Source organism: Xenopus laevis, chromosome 4S (genome assembly GCF_017654675.1).
Source record: "Xenopus laevis strain J_2021 chromosome 4S, Xenopus_laevis_v10.1, whole genome shotgun sequence".
NCBI classification, from domain to species: Eukaryota; Metazoa; Chordata; class Amphibia; order Anura; family Pipidae; genus Xenopus; species Xenopus laevis.
The window spans coordinates 98,229,844-98,251,974 of NC_054378.1; the positions used below are offsets into that span (position 1 = coordinate 98,229,844).

Genomic DNA, 22,131 nt, shown 5'->3' on the forward strand with positions numbered 1-22,131 from the left:
AAACACTCACTGGTTATTCCTTCCGTGCCACCAAGTCTCCATGGTCAAACACATAGTTAAAAATTCGATCAGGCTGATAAAATCTGTTGATTTGGTCCCTCTAGCAGAGAAACAGAAAATAAGGCAGATATCTATTGGGCATTTCAAAATGCAGGTGGGTGAGGACCACAATGGAGTCATGATTTGGTCCTCATCCAACATGTTTCCACATGCCAGCTTAATAATCTGGCGCAATCATTCCCCAGCCTGCTTAACAGATATCCGGATCAGCCCAGCAATATATAATAAGCGTGTAGCTTTTTTTTATATATATATATATATATATATATATATGGGTCAGTGACCCCCAGTTAAAAGCTGGAAAGAGTCAGCAAAAAAAGGCAAATAATTCAAAAACTCCAAGAAAAATGAAAAGTTGCTTGGAATCAGCCATTTTATATCATACTACAAGTTAACTTAAATGAGAACTAAACCCCCTACCCTACATAGCCCTCCCTCCCTGCTCCCCCCAGCCTAGGTGTTAACTCCTGTATTTCCCCTAATTCTTTACTTAACTCTCCTTGCAGAGTCAGCAGAGCAGAACTCACGGGCGCCATCTTCAGCTGTCTTCTTCGGGAAGTGAGCGGCGTATAGTCACATGTGCATTTGGAGCAGTCTTCCGGTTTGTGACAACTGCGCATGTGCCGAAATTGCTGAAGGGAAGGAAGAAGACCGAACAGCTGGAAGATGGAGCCCATGAGCTCCGCTGTGCTGACTCTGCAACGAGGGGAAAGTAAAGAATTAAGGGCATTTACAGGAGTTAACATCTAGGCTGGGGGAGCAGGGAGGGCTGGCTATGTAGGGTATGGGGTATCGATTTTTATAAGTGGGGGGTTTGTTTCCCCTTTAAAGGCGAACCACCCCTTTAAGCAATTTTCTTCTTTGCAGATAAATGTCTAGGCTTTATCAAATGAGTAGGATCAGTTTTTCGAATTATATTACCCTATTCTCTCTTGTTACAGCTTCAGGAAATGATTTGCCTTTCAGGCTCTTCTAGGTATTTGGGTTGTACATCTAAATAAAAAACATCGGTATTTATATCTAAGTGTTCCTGTGTGGCAAGCACCTGACTTAAACCTAGCTTTACTAGGGATTCTGAAGTAGTGGATGGGGAAAAAGAGAACATATACAGAGAAATGTGTACTTGAAACCTTTGTGTGCAAAGAGTGGTCAGGGTATTCTGATAATTGAACTCTATCTGGAGGACCTTGACTTGGCCAGGCCTTCCTGCGGTCAATCAAATATCTATGGGGTTATATAATAGCAAAAGCAAAGCTGGGTGCATAACCCAAACAGGCCTTGGGTGAAAATGACGAATAATGATAAAACACATGCCCAATACTAATAATTGTTTACGTTCTTGACCTTAACACAGTGTAATATAGCATTGGTTTTGTTATTGAACATCTCCAGTAGGTGGCAGTGCTTGACAATATTCCTGTAACAAGAATACGACACACACCAGATACACACTACACACTGGCACACCATTATTTATGGGTGTTTTGGCAACAGGGAATCACCTCAATGGTCAATTGCAGTGGCGTAACTACAGAGGAAGCAGACCCTGCGCCTGCAGGGGTGCCCAGGAGGTATAGGGGGCTCCAGTGTCGGACTGGCCTGGCAGGATACCGGGAAAAAAGTCGGTGAGCCCTGACCCTCATAGGCCCCCACCAGGCCAAACCCCTTCTCCCCATTGTGATTCGGTGCCGTGCGGCGCGCCGGGTGGCGCCGTTCACACATGTGCATTGTCCGGTTTACAACATTGAGAAAACTGGATGGAAAGCCAGCTAGTTGCGTCTAAAGGTGGCCATACACAGAGAGATCTGCTCGTTTGGCGATGTCACTAAACGAGTGTATCTTTCTCCGATATGCCCACATTGAGGTGGGCGATATCGGGCTGAACCGATCGTAAGTCCTAGGGCCCAATAATCAGCATAGAGGCAATATGGGCGGCCGGATCGCGGGACTGCAGCAACGAACAGATGCAGCCGTGATCCGACGGGATTTTTCTCCCTTGCCCGATCAACATCTGTCCGACTTTCGACCAGATATGGATCGAGGTTGCCCGTTGGATGGCCCCACACACGGGTAGGGTTGCCACCTTTTCTGGAAAAAAATACCGGCCTTCCTATATATTTATCTTTTTTCCATATTAATAACATTGGGATCAACCATCATTTTTACTGGCCAGGCTGGTAAAATACCGGCCAGATGGCAACCCTACACACGAGCCAATAAGCTCTCGACTCGGGTCTGTGGCTCGGACAGTGTATGGGGGCCTTTAATGATGCTATAACCCCACCCTAGCGTCATAACTCCACCTACTTCAATGTGTCTGTCTCTTATGTCACCACTGCTCCACCCCCAATGCCATCCGCCTCATCCCCTTTGTTCAGGTTTAGGCGCCAGCAAAAGTGGCAACCCTACGGGGGAGCTAAAATTAATTTGCTATGGGATCCAGTAACATCTAGTTACACTGCTGGCCAATTAATAAAATTGTAAAAACGCATATAAAAGGCTAGCCATACCAAACTCCTGTCTTACAGGGATAGTTCACCTTCAAGTTAAAGGAACAGTAACGCCAAAAAATGAAATTGTTTTAAAGTAATACAAATATAATGCAGTGTTGCCCTGCACTGGTTAAACTGCTGTTTGCTTCAGAAAATCTGAATTTTTATATAAATAAGCTGCTGTGTAGCAATGGGGCTGCCATTCAAAGGAGAAAAGGCTCAGGTTACACAACAGATAAGCTTTGTAGAACATAATGGTGTTTTCTACTAATTAACCTGTGCCATAGAATTTTTTCAGTTTCCTCCATTGCTACACAGCAGCTTGTTTATATGAACTATAGTAGTGTTTCTGAGGCTAACAGATCAGTTGTGCAGGACAACAGTACATGATATTTTTATTAGTTTTATACACTTTAATTTTTTTTTTTGTTACTGCTCCTTTAAAGTTTTAGTGTTATAGAATGGCCTCTTGAAAAATTTTGCCTAGAGAGCCAAAATGGCAAATATGGCCCTGCGTCCCAAGCATTGTGGATAATCGATCCCATACCTGTACCACAATCATTTTCTTGAGGCTGGAGCCTAAAGCCAGCTCTACTGGATATTGCTAGTACTGGTTAGGACATAGCTGTATCAGTGTGGTTGGCTGCTGCTTGGGAAATTCAGGGATAGTATGTTCTCTGGTGCCATGGAAAAACTCATGGTGATGGGTTGCACCACCAAGTAATAAGAGGGGGTCAAGCCAACAAAACAAGGAGAGCTTTTCCAAAATATCCTGTCATTTGCAAAGCACTGCTTACAATGTACCTTGCCAAGAGTCAATACTAAAACTCAACCATCTGCCGTTAGAGTATGTTTCAGGGGAATTCAAGAGAATTTCCAATGTGCTTAAAGGGACAGCAGATTTAACACGAGTTTAATGAACATGACTTTTAATCAGGAGCGATGTATGGCTGCTGTTACTTCTTGAGCTAAACAGAGCCAAAGAATGTGACGTTACTTTAGGAGCCAAACGGCACTGTTCATTTTATAGTTTGAATTTACAGATGAGATGAATGCAGTACTGAAGGTAACCACCACCATTACAGGCCAGGACTGGGAAGTTGCACATAGTAACATAGTAAGTCAGGTTGGAAAAAAACAGAAATCCATCAAGTTCAACCTTTTATGTCTATATATAACCTGCCTGACGGCTAGTTGATCCAAGAGAAGGCAAAAAAAAAAACAAAAACCCATTTGAGGCCTCTCCAATTTGCACGTTTCACCGCTGGCAAATAAATTTGCAAAATTGCAGCAAACGCCGGTGTCAATTAACACACTGCCATTGACTTTAATGCGCATCAAATGTCGCCGGCTCCTCAATTAACACTGTTGGCAATTTTAACGCCCGTGAATTGAAACCTGCGTCAAAATTCGAGTTTCGTGTAATTTGTGATACAAATTTGCCCATCACAGGCAAAGAAATTCGCAAAACAGCAAAAAATTACATTGAAGTTAATGGGCGTTTTTTCTTGCAAAACTAGGCAAAATATTTTGCTTATAACTAATGGTGGCCATACACGGGCAGATAAAGCTTCCGATATCGGTCGTTTAGACCAATTTGACAGCTTATCTGCCCGTGTGTGGGGGCTTCCGACGGGTCTTCCCGATCGACATCTGGCCACGATATCGATCGGGAAGGTTTGATTTTTAACCGACCCGTCGGAGCCCCTTGGTGCATCGTAATTCGATCGTTCGGCCATATGGCCGAACGTTCGAATTACCCCCGATTTAGCCATGCCGTTAGTGGCGCATCGGGGAAAGATCCGCTCGTTTTGCGATGTCACCAAACGAGCGGATCTTTGAGTCTATGGCCAGCTTATGAGCTATCTTCCATAACCCTATATTCCCTCACTTGCTAAAAAGCCATCCAACCCCTTCTTAAAGCTATCTAATGTATCAGCCTGTACAACTGATTCAGGGAGAGAATTCCACATCTTCACAGCTCACTGTAAAAACCCCTTCTGAATATTTAGGCCAGGGGTGTCAAAATTTTTGGCTCGCAGGGCCACATTGGAAAAAGAAAAATTGTCTGGGGCCACATATGAAATACACAAACACGTTTGATTTGTAAAAGTAAAGGAAAAACACAGAAAAGAAATACAATGCCAGTTGGATAACCAGATGGAGCTATACACTGAAATATGGGACACCTGGATATTAAATAGACTTATTATTATTATTATATTATTATTGCTAACTGGGCAATGGGCAGAGTCCCCCCTCCTCATATATCCTTTGCGACATGACGTTTCCTTGGGAACCAAGTTGGGCCGCATTCATATGCATCCTGGGCAGCATTTGGCCCTCGGGCCGCAGTTTGGACACCCCTGATTTAGGCAGAACCTCTTTTCTTCTAATCGGAATGGGTGACCTTGTGTCAGCTGGAAAGCCCTACTGGTAAATAAAGCATTAGAGAGATTATTATATGATCCCCTTATATATTTATACATAGTTAACATATCACCCCTTAAGCCTCTTCTCCAGCGTGAACATCCCCAATTTGGCCAGTCTTTCCTCATAGCTAAGATTTGCCATACCTTTTACCAGCTTAGTTGCCCTTCTCTGTACCCTCTCTAATTCAATAATGTCCTGTTTGAGCACTGGAGACCAAAACATTTAGTAGACAGATTTGTAAAATGAAATTTATTTTGGGAGTCTATTCATTTCACATAAATACTATATGATCCACCAGATAATGGGGAATTCATTGTGTGACACAGAGATATGTTAGTGACAGCGGAAGCACTACAGGCCCCATGCCCACTGCATTCTAATACAGGTATAGGATCCTTTATCCGGAAACCCATTACCATGAAAGCTCCAAATTACGGAAAGGTGATCTCCCATAGACTCCATTATAAACAAATAATTCATATGTAAAAAAAAAAAAAAAGATTTCCTTTTTGCTTGTAGTAATGAAACCGTACCTTGTGCTTGATTCCAACTAAGATACAATTAATCCTTATTGGAAGCAAAACAATCCGACTGGGTCTAATGAACATTTAAATGATTTTTAGCAAACAAGTTATGGAGATCCAAATTACGGAAAGATCCCTTATCCCGAAAACCTCAGGTCCCAAGCATTCTGGATAACAGGTCCCACAGAAGCCCAGACCACACTGAGCATGTGCATGGTCTTTGTCTTGCAGAGATGTATAACAAAGTTACAAGATGGTGACACCCCCCCCCTGTGGCCATAAATCATTTGTTTTATTAGGCTTCTGGTGCAGTAAGTTTATGTTTAGTAGCATTTCTAACCTTATTCTATTTTAGACTCTAGTTCCCCTTTAATCCCTACCATTCATTTGATGGATGTATATTATTGAACATATTTGGGTTCAAAACTCAAATCAATATATAAATTAGAGAATTTTGTAAGGAGAAAAAAAAAAACATAAAAACACACAACTAGGTGTGGCAACTGTTGTTGTGATAAGTGTTAAAATCCCCTGCAATTGAAAGGGTTAAGAAGCAGGGGAAGGCAGTTGCTCTATAAATGGCATGTGTGGAATCAGCTTCACTATTGGAGTCCTTGTTTCATTCTTTCGATGAGTGAAAAATGGCAGTGAAGATCCCTCAGGACAATACATTTCTAGGAGAATTTCCCAGCCTGGGGTGGAGGACCCAGGAATCCCCCTGCTTGTTTGGTAGCAGCACGAGATGGAGCAAGTCCCAGCAACTTCTGGATATTCTGTAGGAGAAAAACAAGACACCTTTAAAATTACAATGAACGGATACAACAGATTACAGATGAAATGCCCAACTGTTTCTAACCAGTGAAATTGTCAAAGTGTCCGTCTATCTTTATTATCTGTGGGCCTCATACTGTGCTGCATTTACCATTTTCTCATGTGGGCTCACGTCCATATCATATCTGTGTGCTCCCACTTCTCCCCCTCACAAGGTTACACTACTTTACATACATTTAAAGGATAGACTGTGTTTCGGGGTATTAATCTGAATGTAGAAGTTATATAAAGGAAAAAGAAAGAGGAAAATTGGCTAATCCATTAAGAGTTGTTGCAGATATTGAACAATAGCACAGAGCTGGTCCAAAATCAGAAGCAATCCCAAAAATGTTCTATACCAGATACAATGGACCTCTGTGGTCTATAGAAAAAGTAGTTGCAGACAAGCGGCTTATCTCTGCCGCCGTCAGTGGGTACTGCAGTCAGGGGCTTTATGAAAGAGGGGGCACCAAGAGAAAAGTGGTGGGGCTTTGCTGTACAGAAACATAGCACTGGCAGATTAGGGGTGTAATCATGTGTGCAGTCCATTTTCCCATTGGGACACCATTCTACTTCTTGTCAGGACCACCAGACCATTAATTGGGGCCCCATGTTTCCTGATGGCTGCTTATACAGGAAGCACTACCCAACGTTAAAAATGAGATAAGATGGCAGTATAGCAGGAATCTTTTTTTTTTTTTAAATTCGTTAGTATACACCGAAAACAAAACAGACAAATTAAACTTTGAAATCGCTTAGTCTTTATTACAAAATAACTAACCAAAACTCCGCTTGTGCTCCTCTTCAGAAAAGGCGATCCATCGTGTGGCGCTTGATTTCTCCTACCTGCCTTCCTTATAGGAGATAGCCAGGGAGGATAAATCGAGTGCCGCACGATGGATCGTTGCCCTGTCGTCTTTTCTGAAGAGGAGCGCAAGCGGTGTTTTGGCAAGTTCTTTCTTAATAAAGACTTAGCAATTTCAAACTTGTTCTTGTGTTTTTTTTTGTTGTATACTAACAAATGTTTAAAAAATAAAAAATTGGATGTTACTGGTCCTTTAAAGAAACAACAACAAAATGGGTTTAAAAAGTATTAGTGTTTCTGAATCAACAGTTTTACCAGTGCAGGGCAACACGACATTATAAAGAAATTACTTTAAAACATTAATTTGTTGATGTTACTGTTCCTGTAAGGATAGAGCTAAATCATTTGTACAGGCAATGCCAAGCACACTTCTCAGGAGCAGCACCGGTACATATTCTTGTGTATGGAGACATATTGTGTATGTCTCAATGCGTGTACACTCAGTCAGAGGAAGAAGGACAATTCCCAAGTGTATATACATTGTTGGAGCTCGGGGGGTGTGGAGTCAGAAATAGGGATGATCTGTATAAATAACATTAATGCTAAAAGTCCTGACCACACCAGACAGGAAAGTGGAAGACTCAAATAGCACAGGATCTGCATCTTTTCCTGCAGAGACAAGCACAGAGCAAAGGAAGAAGCGTACTTCTGTCAAGAGACCAGGCAGCAATAATGGATGTGTCTAAAAATGGCACTTCTGAAATCCTACCATGTTGTATTACCTAGAAAGCCTTTCTACAACAAGCTGATGGTATGGCTTCATTGCAAACTATGAGCAATTTTGTTTTTATGTAGGACAGGACCAAAGAAGGATCATTTTGTATTGTATTGATGCATGCAATGCTCAGTAAAAACATGAGGGCAGTGCTAGGCCTAGCAGCTAGAGCTGCTGCACACGGAAGCAGTTTTATTTTTTGGGGGGGGTCAGGGCAACGAGCCCCTATAACATAGGGAGGAAATCAAGAGTTCTCAGCTTATTTTCAGGCATATCAGCAGATGCCATGCCCAAACAAATAAAGTTGTTAATAATCATTAGCCTGGCACCAGTATTCAGATCATTAAGCTGGCCTAGAGGACTTTGTTGAGCAAGGGCCGCATCAAAGTGCCTATGCTATTCTAGCCAACAGGATCTTCAAACCTGCCCGATAATATATCTGCCAGACTGCATCATGCAGGGGTCAATAAGCTGTCGAGGGACCAATTCCGTAGCTTTTATCAGTCAGTGTATGGCCACATTTACTTTGCTGTAGAGGGTGGCTTGTAAAGTCAAACCACTGGTTTATGTAAATTAAGCTGCATGAATCCATATTATTTGCCAAACAATCCTTTTGGGTATATTTAATGTTTAAATGTCCTTAGGGTATGTCATCCAAATTACAGAAAAATCCCAGCTCACAAGCATCCCAGATAATCACATACCTGTCGGATGGACATGGTGCACAGTATGTACAAGAAGATAAACGAGCTGTCAGTGTAATCTTCCCCAAGGAGGTTTCTGTGTGAGAGTCCCTGAATATAGGACAGAGGCACAAAGGGCAGTTTTGCTACAACTCGTCCATCAAATCTGAAAACAAATCAAAACAGAAAAATTCACTATAATGATAGTTTTAGATGTATAGTGTAAGAACACAATGCTCGGTATTACTGTATTATTTAGATTATACTATGTGGGGAGCTCTGGAAATTTATATGACCACCCCCACTGGGGATGGCCGACCAATGATCCAATTTAGTATATGCAGGATGACCCACTTCCTGGAGAATAATTTTATCAGATTGATTTACAGGTCATTTTATTATATCCCTGCGAGTTGGCCATCCACATGAGGCCATTGCACACTTATTTAAAGGCCAATGGACAATCAGTTAAGTATCCTGCACGTAGGCCTGGGTAGAGTTGGCTTTGTTGTTTCCAGGTCACCTTTAATGGCAGCAATCACAAAGAAACTCTCAACACTCTAGGCCACTAAGGAGTACTAAACCTATTGCACAAGATGTTTTTGTAGGACCCGTGACTAATCCATATCCACATTTTCTTGCTCTATACGCTTCATCTGTTTAAGTCAGGGAATCAATGGGAGGATTCTACATTCCCAGTCTGACCCAACCCTAACCCACAATGTTGGGCCAAATTTCAACCCACCCAACTACGGGTCATGGGTCAACCACCCATCAGTAGTGCCAACCATTTCCCTTCGCTGAAAAGCAGAGACCCTGTAAAGGTGGCCATAGACGTAACAATTACAATCTTTCTTTGAAAAGATCTTTCCAAGAAAGATTGTTCTTTTCAACACACACGTGTAGAGCTGAATCATCAGATATACAGATAGAAACAATAGAATTATACCTAACAATGGCCAATGTTCCGGTGCCTTCAAATGCACCTAATCCAAATTTTCCATTCAGCCCGATCGACAAGCCGACTGATATCCAAGTCTTCTGCTGATATCGATCGGCTCTTTTCCCACCATACACGCATCGAATATCGTACGAAAATTATTTTCATACTATATAATCTGTGCGTCTATGGCCACCTTTAATTGCAATTCAGATCAGGTGAACAACTCAGTGTCTTTTCTCTCCAGATGAACTGACTGGACCCAACAAAATGTTTTCAAAAAACTTTTTTTTTTTTTTCCTTATAACTCAGCATTTGGTTAAAGACTACATATTGTAACACTACAGAATGGTGTTTGGTAGGACTGTCTTGATAAGCAACATTTTTCACACAGAAAAGGTGTTACAGTGATCACTGGATTTTACATATTTTCAATTTCGGCTGCCAGGTCTACAGGACGCATTGCCAGAGGGAATGCCAAAGTGATAATAGCATCAGTGGTGATAGTTGGTTTGCACAGCATATGTTAAAATTAAAAAACATTTGGGAAACACAATCAGATCCTAATCCTGCTGTAGAGGATAAACTACTCTGCTGTGAAATATTCTGTGACAATCTGAGGCCTCTGGTTTTAAAGGAATACTATACCCCCCGAACAATATAGGGCTCTATAAAAAGATATTGCATAAAACAGCTCATATGTAAAACCCTGCTTCAAGTAAATAAACCATTTTCATAATAATATATTTTTTAAGTAGTATGTGCTATTGGGTAATCATAAATAGAAAATTGCCATTTTAAAAAATAAGGACCACCCCCTGGGATTGTAGGATTCACTGTGCACACAAACACACCATACATGTTAGGTCATATGAGCCAATTAACAGACAAAGTTCTGTATTTTGCTTCCACACTTCTTCCTGTTCAAGTTGTAGTATTTCTGGTCAGGTGATCTCTGAGGCAGCACACAGACCATCACAAAATGGTGGTTAAAGGCAAGAGAAGTAAAAGGGCAATACTTACTTATATATATTCCAGTTTGGGAAGATTTTAAATATGCCACTTAATTTGATATAAACTGTTGCTCAATTATTCATTTTGGGGGGTAAAGTTTTCCTTTAAGTAACTTTCAAAACAGTTGTATATGCAAATGGAAGTTGGAATAAATGAGTTATAAACAACAGAAGAATGTTTATGGGCAACCACAGGACATCCTTCCGGGGAGTAACTAGAAAGAACAAGCCATTCCAGTTCAGTTTACTTAGAAAACAAAATACTAAGCAGGAGAGCAATTGCTGCTTTTAGAAATGTAAGATGCTGTTATCGTAGGCCAATTCAAGCTGTTTGCAGGTGTTTCTTGTCTCTCGCTTAAACTACCAGGGTTTCCTGCTATGCTTTAACTTGTGCAACGGATGCCTAGTTAAGAAGAAGCACGCTGATCTGGCACTGCATTCAGGAAGGAAGGGTTGTGGTTGCTCCCACTAACCCTCTCTCCTTACCAGAAATCTCTCCTAAAGCATTAACATCTCACAATCAACTACAGAGAAGTCAATGGTTGTGCTTTATGGGACACAAGTTCTCTTAAATATTCATAAAAAAAAACCAGGAGCTACAAATGAATTCAAGCTGGTCTTACACATACACACCAAAATGCACTCGTTTGCTCATTCAACTTGCACAGTTCTGGACCAGCTTGTTTTCCATTTGGCAAATGAACTTCAGCACACCAGGGATTTATCTCCCAAATAAATAATTGTTTGGGGATATCACATACAGCTGATAAAGGACAGATCTGTAAAAAAAATCTCTTTGCAGTTGCATCCAGTTTTTGTGGGAAACTTGGGGGTTGAGGATTGTGGTACATATTCCCATTACAATTACAAATGGCAAATAAAAGGCGTTAAAGGCTGCCAACGCACTCCCTTCAGACCAAATCAGCATCTTCTCTGCCCGTGTATGGGGCCTCCTGGACAGGACATATTGTGAAAAGACAACAGATGTGGTCTTTGGTCTGGGGCCAAACAATCATATCAGTTCAATTTTGCTGTGCTGGAGTTTACTATTGAGTGCTGTTCTGGTGGCACACGTGAAGATTCGGGGGAGATTAGTCACCCAGCGACAAATCTTCTCTTCTTTGGGCGACTAATCTCCCCAAATGCCTTCCCACTGGCAAGAATATGAATTGCCAGCAGGATGGCATACATTTCCGAAGTTGCCTCACGAGGAAACTTTGGGCGACTCCCGTCGGCGATTCGCATTCTTGCTGGCGAGAAGGCATTTCGGGGAGATAAGTCACCCGAAGAAGAGAAGATTTGTCGCTGGGTGACTAATCTCCCCCGAATCTTCACGTGTGCCTGCGGCATGGCACACGTGGTGCTTCGTATTCCGAAGTCGCCCGAAGTTTCCTCATGAGGTAACTTCAGAAATACGAAGCGCCGCGTGTGCCGTTTTCATTATAGCCAGCGGAAGACAGGGGAAAGCAGTTCGGGGAGATTAGTTGCCCCAAAGAGGAGATGATTAATCGCCAGATGACTAAATCTCCCCGAATTGCCAGGTGTGCCCTTACCCTTAGATCTACCAAGCAGCTGTTATCTTGTGTTAGGGAGTTTCTATCTGGTTACCTTCCCATTGTTCTGTTAGGCTGCTGGGGGGAAACCGAGGGGGTGATATCACTCCAACTTGCAGTGCAGCACTAAAGAGTGACTGAAGTTTATCAGAGCACAAGTCACATGACTGGGGCACCTGGGGAACTGACAATATGTCTAGCCCCATGTCAGATTTCAAAATTAGATGTAAAAATAAAAATCGGTTTGCTCTTTTGAAAAACAGATTTCAGTGCAGAATTCTGCTGGAGCAGCACTATTAAGTGATGCATTTTGAAAGAAAAAAAAAAAAAAAAAAATACATTTCTTCCCATGACAGTATCCCTTTAAATTAATAAGGCAAGACAAAATGTTTTAACAAACTGTCCCTAAAAACAAACAAACCGTACCTCTCAGCTCTTTCTAAAATCATGCAGTCAGAAAGGAGCTACCTGGTGATTGTTTGAACTCTACCAACAATAGCATTAGTACAACTGCTCTTGCTCCACACAAAGATTTTGTATGTAGAAGTATAGCACAAACTAGCACTGCATTTTGTGAAGACAGTGGACATACAGCAAAAAAGTGAAAATCTCCCTAATCTTCTAGGCAAGGATAACTATGACAGAAGACATATAGCATAAGTGCAAATCCCGTTTATATTGTAAGCGATGATGAAGAATACATAAGTCATCCTTCACCCTGGGTCAGAAATGAACATTAACTTTGAAGGGGAACGATTGTGAAAATGAAAAAATTGAATAGATGCTTCATAATAATGAATACTGAATAATCAAAAATTCTGTATTATTTCTAAAATAATCAGGTTTATCTTCACTATTCCTCTCTTGGCCTCGTTTCTCTTCATTATGTCTTCAGGCAGGAGTTGGGTGTCAGATATTCATTGACAGTTAGATCCAATATATCTTATAGGGGGGCTCATTTTGCCTAGAAGATCTATTAGAGCTCAGTCTATTAAAATCACCAGACATCATTTCTCTCTACATGCAGAATTTGTGCAAAAGGCAGTTATTTTGTTAGATTCTGTTTGTACTTGAATCAGTTATTTGAGTGAGCTCCAATACATCTGCTAGGAAAGGAAACCCCCTATAAGATATATTGGATCATTCATCTGTCACCCAACTGCTGCATGGAGAGAGAATGAAGAGAAACGGATATTCAGAGAGGAATAGTGAAGATAAACTTGATTATATCAGAAACGGTACAGAATTTTTAATTGCTTGTATTTAGAAAGTTTCTGATTTTAGTCTGACGAAGCTTATATTCAATTTTCATTTTCATGATAGTTCCCCTTTAAAATGGACAGACAGGCCAAACTCCAATAAAGGGCCAAATTATAAATGAGAGGTGCACAAATATTTACAGTCCCTGCCAGAAGCGCATTTAGGGGTAAATTTATCAAAGAGTGAAGTTCCGCAGCTCTCAATTCATTTCTATGGGATTTTGAAAAGCGTATTTATCAATGGGTGAAGTGAAAGTTCACAGTATACGCCTATAAAAATCCCATAGAAATTAATGGAGAGTGGCAGAATTTCACTCTAGTGGCGGAACTTCACTATTAACTTCACTCTTTGATAAATGTACCCCATAGTGATGCATTTTTAACCCACTGGAGTCTCAACAGGTGGTGTGTGTTCACTTACTCAATAGAAAGCAAACACCTGTGCAACTCCCTAGCTTGGTTACAGGCCTAAAACAGGGACCACATCTGACAGCTTGTGCACCATTTGCATGTCATTACATATGAGGAGAGAAGGGGATTTCCTGTAAAGCCAGGTGGGGTGGATAGACGATTTCAAATCAGCTTAATTAATAGAAGCAGTTAAATGGATTTTGTGCTATTATATGATGCCTCCAGTCTAAGATGGTGAGTAGATGTGATTATTATAAGAACATGGACATTGGTTCTGATGTGTTATTAGTCAAGAAAACCCAGAGACAAACTTACATTGAGTTGAACATGCCCATCAGTGCTGTAAAGCAAAAGCCAATAGCAAACATGGATTTCATTCGAACCTAGAGTAAGGAGCAGAGAGACAATTAAGTTACTATTGCAGTTACTCTGGTGCTCATTTGCGGATTTACGCAAAGGAAAATAGTGAGCTGTGGGGGATCAAAAAAAGGCAGTACATATTCTGTACAGGGCCGCTGTGCCTTCACTTTGGTACAGCAGTAATATGAATAATAGAGAACATAATAAAAGTGATGTTACCCTGAGATTTGGGTGCCATTTTAATCACTGTTCTCACTATCTGCAATACTTTTTTCTTTCTTCTTAGGACCCACCAACAAAGCAGACTGAGTACTTAAAGGAACAATACCAACAAAAAATTTGTGTTTTAAAGGACTGACAACCTAATGTACTGTTGCCCTGCACTGGTAAAACTGGTGTAGACACAAAACTATAGTTTCTAAAAACAAACTGCTCTGTAGCCATGAGGCAGCCATTCAAGCACATGATACACAGTAGATTAGTAGAGATAAGTAGCCATGAAGAAAAGGAGATTTGTCACCTGGCAACTAATCTCCCTGAATCTGCCCATGTGGCCAGACCCTTAGCAGTGCAGAGCAACAGGACGTTATATTTTCATTACTTTAACACCACAAAAAAAAAATTAAAAACCGGCAAGAACAAAATGTAAGTGTTTTATTGTTCATTGATGTCTAAGAGGTTCATAAGGTACCACTGCACTAAAAAAAAAAACTAGCTCAGGGTGGTGCTTATCAGCCTTCAGGATCAGGACAGTATCCCAGCAGGAAATCTCAAACTAAATGCCACATACTAACTATTAATATTTAGCTTTCGCCTAAAATTCAGGACTTCAAGCTTTCTGGAAATAGCGGCTAAAACAGTAAAGCCAAATAATTTCTGTACACATCAACAACTGAAAGAGATGTGAGGGAAATTCTGACATTTGATTGCTGCGTGTTCTACAGACAAAAACTACAAGATACAAAACTCCATGGACCATTTAAGGTAACCTTGAGTGACTGCTGCTTTGTCTACAGTCATATGAAAAAGTTTGGGAACCCCTCTCAGCCTGCATAATAATTTACTCCACTTTCAACAAAAAAGATAACAGTGGTATGTCTTTTAACAGTGGTATGTCATTTCCCAGGAAAATCTGGGGTACTGGGGTGTTTTCTGAACAAAGATTTGTAGTGAAGCAGTATTCAGTTATATGTAATTAAATCAAATGTGAAAAACTGGCTTTGAAAAAATTTGGGTACCCTTGTAATTTTGCCAATTTGAATGCATGTAACTGCGCAATACTGATTACTGGCAACACCAAATTGGTTGGATTAGCTCCTTAAGCCTTGAACTTCATAGGCAGGTGTGTCCAATCATGAGAAAAGGTATTTAAGGTGGCCAATTGCAAGTGGCCAATTGTCATTTCTGCTCTGAAAAATGAAGCATGGGATCCTCAAAGCAACTCTCAAAAGATCTGAAAACAAAGATTGTTCAGTATCATGGTTTAGGGGGAAGACTACAAAAAGCTATGTCAGAGGTTTAAACGGTCAGTTTCAACTGTTTGGGATGGAAGGCCACAGGCACAGTTGCTGTAAAACCCAGGTCTGGCAGGCCAAGAAAAATACAGGAGCAGCATATGCGGCGGATTGTGAGAATGGTTACTGACAACCAAGATCACCTCCAAAGACCTGCAAGGACATCTTGCTACAGATGGTGTATCTGTACATCGTTCTACAATTCAGCACAATTTTGCACAAAGAACATCTGTATGGCAGGGTGATGAGAAAGAAGCCCTTTCTGCACTCACGCCACAAACGGAGTCACTTGTTGTATGTAAAAGCTCATTTAGACAAGCCACAGTCATTTGGAACAAAGTGCTTTGGACTGATGAGACTTTAGTTATTTTGTCATAAAAAAAAAAAAAAAAGAAAGAAAAGATTTGCATGGCGGAAGAAAAACATCGCATTCCAAGAAAAACACCTGCAACCTACTGTCAAATTTGGTGGAGGTTCCATCATGCTGTGGGGCTGTCCATGCTCGGCAGCCATCAAATTTCTAGGCTACAGGAGGCATCTAGAGGCGGTTACATTTGCAAAAGGAGGCTCAACTAAGTATTGATGTAATACCTCTGTTGGGGTGCCCAAATTTATGAACCTGTATAATTTTGTTATGATGCATATTGCATATTTTCTGTAAATCCAATAAACTTTATGTCACTGCTGAAATACTTCTGTTTCCATAAGGCATGTTATATATTAAAAGGAAGTTGCTAATTTAAAAGCTCAGCCAATAATAAACAAAACGCCAAAGAATTAAGAGGGGTTTCCAAACTTTTTCATATCGCTTTATATGCCGATATCACAGGACCAAAAACCACCTTAATGTCTGAACAGCTAAAGAGTCTCACAAACTTGTATGGAAGTACTGCAGGAAGTACTTCACTTTTCCCTTCTTACCATGGAAAGATCTCGGTTATTGTTCTTGAGTTTCTCTTCCTGCCGTTCTGCAATAGAAATACTTGTATATAAACAGCGCCATACAATTAATTGCAGTATATGAGGTGTTCTCATCAAGGCTCGTGTATGCTGGTGTATAATAAAGCAACAGGGTCAGTCTCAACTATACATGACAAGTGTCTATTGCCATTTATACAGTAAATTATACTATAAATGTATTGGTTAGAAATGTTTGTCAATTTCACATTAGGTAAGATCACCCTGTGGCTTCATGCTTTCATACAAGTCACAGAATTTCATGAGGACTTATGTTCAGTCTGTACCTCCTAGCTTTTGATCTATAACTCAAACACCAAGATATCGTTTCACTCAGAATATGTTTGCGGATTCAATTCAGAGGTCCCTGTCTTATACACAGGTTATTTTAGGCTGGGGGGGGGGGGTTGTACATATTTTATATAAAACATAAATGTTGTAGCTGTGACTTTGGTGGCAATAAGGCTAAGTGTTGGAAACACCCTGTTGTGAAAAGAAAATTCTAAAAGGTAACTTAAAGGTGAACTGTCCATTTAAATGATTGTAAGGCAAGAACCCCATTGGATAGATAGATATTTAGTTACCAATTTTTTTCTTTTGCGTGCGTCCAGCAGATTCTGTTATAGATTCTTTCTTCTTTTCCACTTAAAAAAATTAAATAGAGAGCAGATTCAGATTAAAACATGCAACTGTTAGGCATTATTTTTTTGTTTAGACAGCGGTCTTTATATACATATCAGAACATTGTTAAAATAAATCTACTTATCCTTCCTCCTCTAAATTTTTGGAAAGAGCTGTCCAGACGACTATAAATTCTGATTTAGATAATCTGCATTTAAAAGGTTAAATAATAATCCTCCCTAACGTTTACATGAAACTTGATAGCTCACCCATCACCTTGATAGCTCACCTAAAATACAGTGATTGGGCAGTCTTTCCTTTGCTTATAAGGAAAAGACTTTCCCGAATCTTCTGTATTAGCAATACAATACTGCTGAAAAATGAAATCTGTCATGTTATTGAACGTCCTATAAAAGTCTAATTTAAAGCAAGTAATAATGGCTTCTGTTCTGCTCTCAGGGGATGTCTTCACATTGGTTAGTGATACAGGGATTTCAATAGAAATGTAAAAATGGGGTGTAAGTGATTTGGGAAAAAGAATCAGTGAATAGCAGGCACAGTAGACAAATTGAAATAATGATCAAATAAATCTGCTACATTAATTTCCTTACATTTTTTACTTTGCTTTTCCACTTCTGCTTTTAATCTCTTGTACTTGTCTGTCCGGTATACGAGAACCCATGTTATACCTGAACAGGGTAAGAATGAGAGAGTTTACAAATATTATAATTACAAACACATTACAATTATACCGGGCTTTACTAGTTTTCCAGTTTTTTTATTCCCAGGTTTCTCTAGGCCCTTATTGTACATCATGTTACAGTTTAATTGCAACATTCAGGCAGCCCATAATCTCCAAATAACCCCAAGAAGCACTGTAATCTGACAAGAGTTACAATGAGCACCAGCTGGCTAAAGATTAATCCTGGAATAACAAGATGTGTAAATGAGACATCTACAAACACCTATACATATGTTCATAGCAGCTGGCAGCTGAGACATGGCAATGACCCAGAATATATAAGCATCAACCAAGAAAGCAATGTTTTTAACAATGATAAAAAAAAAAAAAACCTCAGTTCGGTGCATGCTATATACTGGCTTCCTTTATAGATAGGAAATGAAGAATATATACTGTAAACATATCAGGCATTGCTCAGCATGTATAAACGCTTTCTACACCATGGACCCAAAGCCTCACAGTTTTATTTAGTGTATCATAATTCAGCACACGCGTTTAAACTTAACTTAGTAATGTGGTGATTAAATGATCAAATCACTTGTGTGGGTGCAGTCAAAGTAAACAATCCAGATGGCTGAAACCATTTACACATATAGGAGACAACTTCAGTTTTGGAGAGCACTTCTCTTGTAATGTGACCACAGGTGTAACTGCCCTTTAGCCAAGTGGTTTCCCAATGCTACCTTGCAATGTCGGGGTGCCAGGGTGCTTCCAAACAAAATTAACTGCATGTAGTCTGTATGTTTTTTACTGTCTCTGCATAGGTTTCCATTAAATACTGTGCAATAACTATACAAATAATCAGTACATGCCACAAAACGGATGATGAGCAGCTAATCAGCTGTCCCAGCAAATGCCAGATATAGAGTACAGGTTTATTTTTAGAGAGGCGAAGAACATCTAAGTAGAGTAGCATAAATAAATACAGGTGCCAAATCACCAAATAACTACAGCAGAGTCCACAAAGCAGATGGGCAAGTGACGAGTGTGCTCCTACTACTCAACAGATTTCAATTGGGTAAATGAGGTTTCAGTTAAACTAGTTAACAAAATCAATTATATGGAAAGCTTTACTTCACCTTTCTCAGTCAAACAGCCATGTGATCATCCTATCCAACCTGGATTATTGCAGCCTGATAGCAAATGGACTCCAAAATTCAAGTTCTCTTTATCTTACATCCCCTGAATCTCACTAGTTTACTTCTCCTGTGTCTCACTAACATTCCTGTCTGACTCCTCAGTTCCTCTCAATGCCACTGCAGGGTCACAGCACCCACTTCCACTAGCTAATACCGCCTTTCTCTCTTGCTTTACCCGATCTGTGGAATTCCATCCCTGGATTTCTCGGTAGAGAAACCCCCTTCAGTCTACTCAGAACCAAATATAAATACTACCTCTTGAAGCTTTCTAACAACATCAGACTCTGCCCTGGCACTTATTGGGCAATGCCTTAACCCCTATATATTGCAACACTTAGCCTTAAATTTGTGGCTATAAGTTCCCTACCTATTTAGAAGGACAGCTCTATGAAACAGGGACCACGTTCCTCTTGTATCACATAATCATAAACATGATTGTGTATACTTTACAGTTATGTTGCAATATTGTATTGTGTCATCTGTTCTATTAACATACTGTTTGAATGTACATATCTGCCCATTCATATAGCAATAAAAATGTTTTTAAATAATAATAATAATATATATATATATATATATATATATATATATATATATATATATATATATATATATATATATATATATATATATATATATATATATATATATATATATATATATATATATATATATATATATATATATATATATATACCCTCCATAGAACAGAACGCACAACCATAAGTTAAAAAGTCGCCTGGGTGCCAGTCAATAATAAAATCATAAAATGACAGCACTCGCAGGACTAGTCATTTTGAGATATATATATATATATATATATATATATATAGAACAGGACAGCTCCCACCTTCAGTTAAAGCTACCTTGTAGCTGCCCCTGTGCCCGGAGTAGAATATTGATACAAAACGAACAAAAAACCAGCACCAGGGGTCTTTGCAGTGAAAAAAACTTGTATTGTCACATTAGTATGTACAACCGACGTTTCGGTCCCTCTTGGGACCTTTATCAAGGTCCCAAGAGGGACCGAAACGTCGGTTGTACATACTAATGTGACAATACAAGTTTTTTTCACTGCAAAGACCCCTGGTGCTGGTTTTTTGTTCGTTTATTTATATATATATATATATATATATATATATATATATATATATATATATATACACACACACACATTTACAAATAGGCATCTGCCATTACTGCAAGAGCCTGTGGCTGTCAGTACAAGTAGCTGTAGAGTCACAGAGTGGACATGGCTACCTTGCCTAACTTTAACCATGTTATGTCAGAGCAAGCCATCACAGGCAGAGTACTAAATGTGGATTTATTTAGCACAACAGAGATGGCCTTACATGGTTCCTGTTGATGAAAATTTAATCATAGGCGTATAGTCAGACTGGGACACCAGGGGCCCACCAAAAAAACATTTGATTAGAGCCCCACCCAAAATCTTTAGACTAGGGGCCCACTCTCAGAACGATTATTCTTCTTCTCCTGACTCAGCCTCTATTCTCCTAGTCTCTTTCCTTTACATACTAGAATACAATAATCTATTATTCCATCTTTTTGGCCTCTTTGTTGTTATAGAAATAGGGAATGGCCATGAAATAGGCTAAATGTTTAGCAGCATGAGGGCCCACCCGGAGTTTTCCTGGTATCCCGGTGGGTAAGTCCGACACTGCATGTAGTTGATTAACATGAAACACATAAGGTTTCTCCTGTTGTTGCTGCTAAATAAATCCACATTTAGTTTAATTCTCATGGATTTCCTGCTCCACAGTTGATTCCGCTCCCTTGGCTGAAGGCTCAGGGCAGAGCATTTTGGCCTCCTTGGGATTCCTGGTGAGATTTAGATACAATTTTAGAAGTTTATCTTGCGCTTTAGCCCAAATGCCACACACAGTTCTTACCTTACATTGATTTTAAGCCTAGTTAGATGGATAACCAGAGATATAAGTGTAGTGATCTAACCTCAAACTTTATATTGCTGCAGGTCTGGACTGAGAGTCAAAACAGGCCCTGGCATTTCAGGTACACAGAGGCCCAACCAGCCCACTAAATAGTGACTTTCTATGGCACCTTATAGTAGCCCCTGTGGCATTTGCCAGAACCCATGATATTGTGACTCTCGCTCCTGTATTACAACCCTTAACCTTCTGGATAGAGGCTAATGCTGTGTAACAGCAACACCTCCCCCAGCCCATGATTATAAGGAGAATGAGTGTGAGTTGATGCAACTTACCCTCAGCCAGCAGCGCTGTGCAAACTGATATAAACACGATAAGAATGGTATCTGCAAACATAGTAGTCATCTTGCCAGCACCGCGAGTAACACAACTGCCACACAGGAAGCGCAGGCCTCAGTGGAAAGGAAGCGAGTCAGCATTCCGAGAGCGACGTCACGTCACCTAGCAACCCAAAGCCGGAAGTCGGGGGGAGAGTGAGTTTAGACTTGGGAGTCGCTGTGATCACGTCTAAACGGCACGAGGTTTCAAGAAGGGACGTGGCACATGTATATAGGAAAACATTTAATCGTGTTAGCGTGCCTTTTACTGTCATTTTAATTTCAGTTAAGCACTAACACTTTAAATATGATTTGTTTAATTACAGAAGACTTTATTTGCAGTTATAAAGCGCTTGTGGGAAACCATGTTCATCCTTTGGAGTCACTCGCCTACTCCTTTCTTGTAACAAAGGCAAAATTAAAATAGAAGTAGTAAGAGCTGTATGAACCATCTCCTCCCCTGAGCTGCAGCCTTGGATGGGCTTTGAGATAAGTAGCTGATTATTCAGGCTTGTCTGGCAGCTGGTGATTTGTTTTACTGCCTTTCCTGATGAAACAGTGACAATTGAAACAGTAAATTATATAGAAACTGGTTTGCAAAAGCAAAAAGTTCCAACTGTAGCTCACCGATTTGAGGTTTTTGGCTTGTCCTACAGGGTATGCTGTGCTTGATATCCTAGACAGATCAATCTGAATGTTAAGTATAAAGAGTAAGTGTAGAAACTAGGGATGCACCGAATCCACTATTTTGGATTC

At 40.2% G+C, this 22,131-nt stretch overlaps 1 protein-coding gene across 1 annotated transcript; it reads right to left on the reverse strand.

Annotated features, from left to right (window-relative positions):
- Window positions 1-5,219: 5,219 nt before the first annotated feature.
- Window positions 5,220-21,432, reverse strand: tmco1.S (transmembrane and coiled-coil domains 1 S homeolog). Its single transcript, NM_001096160.1, is given in 7 exon segments — window positions 5,220-6,282; window positions 8,604-8,748; window positions 14,074-14,141; window positions 16,554-16,600; window positions 17,174-17,233; window positions 17,822-17,899; window positions 21,334-21,432. Coding segments are annotated over 7 exon segments (567 nt in total). The 5' UTR covers window positions 21,404-21,432; the 3' UTR covers window positions 5,220-6,183.
- Window positions 21,433-22,131: the final 699 nt, after the last annotated feature.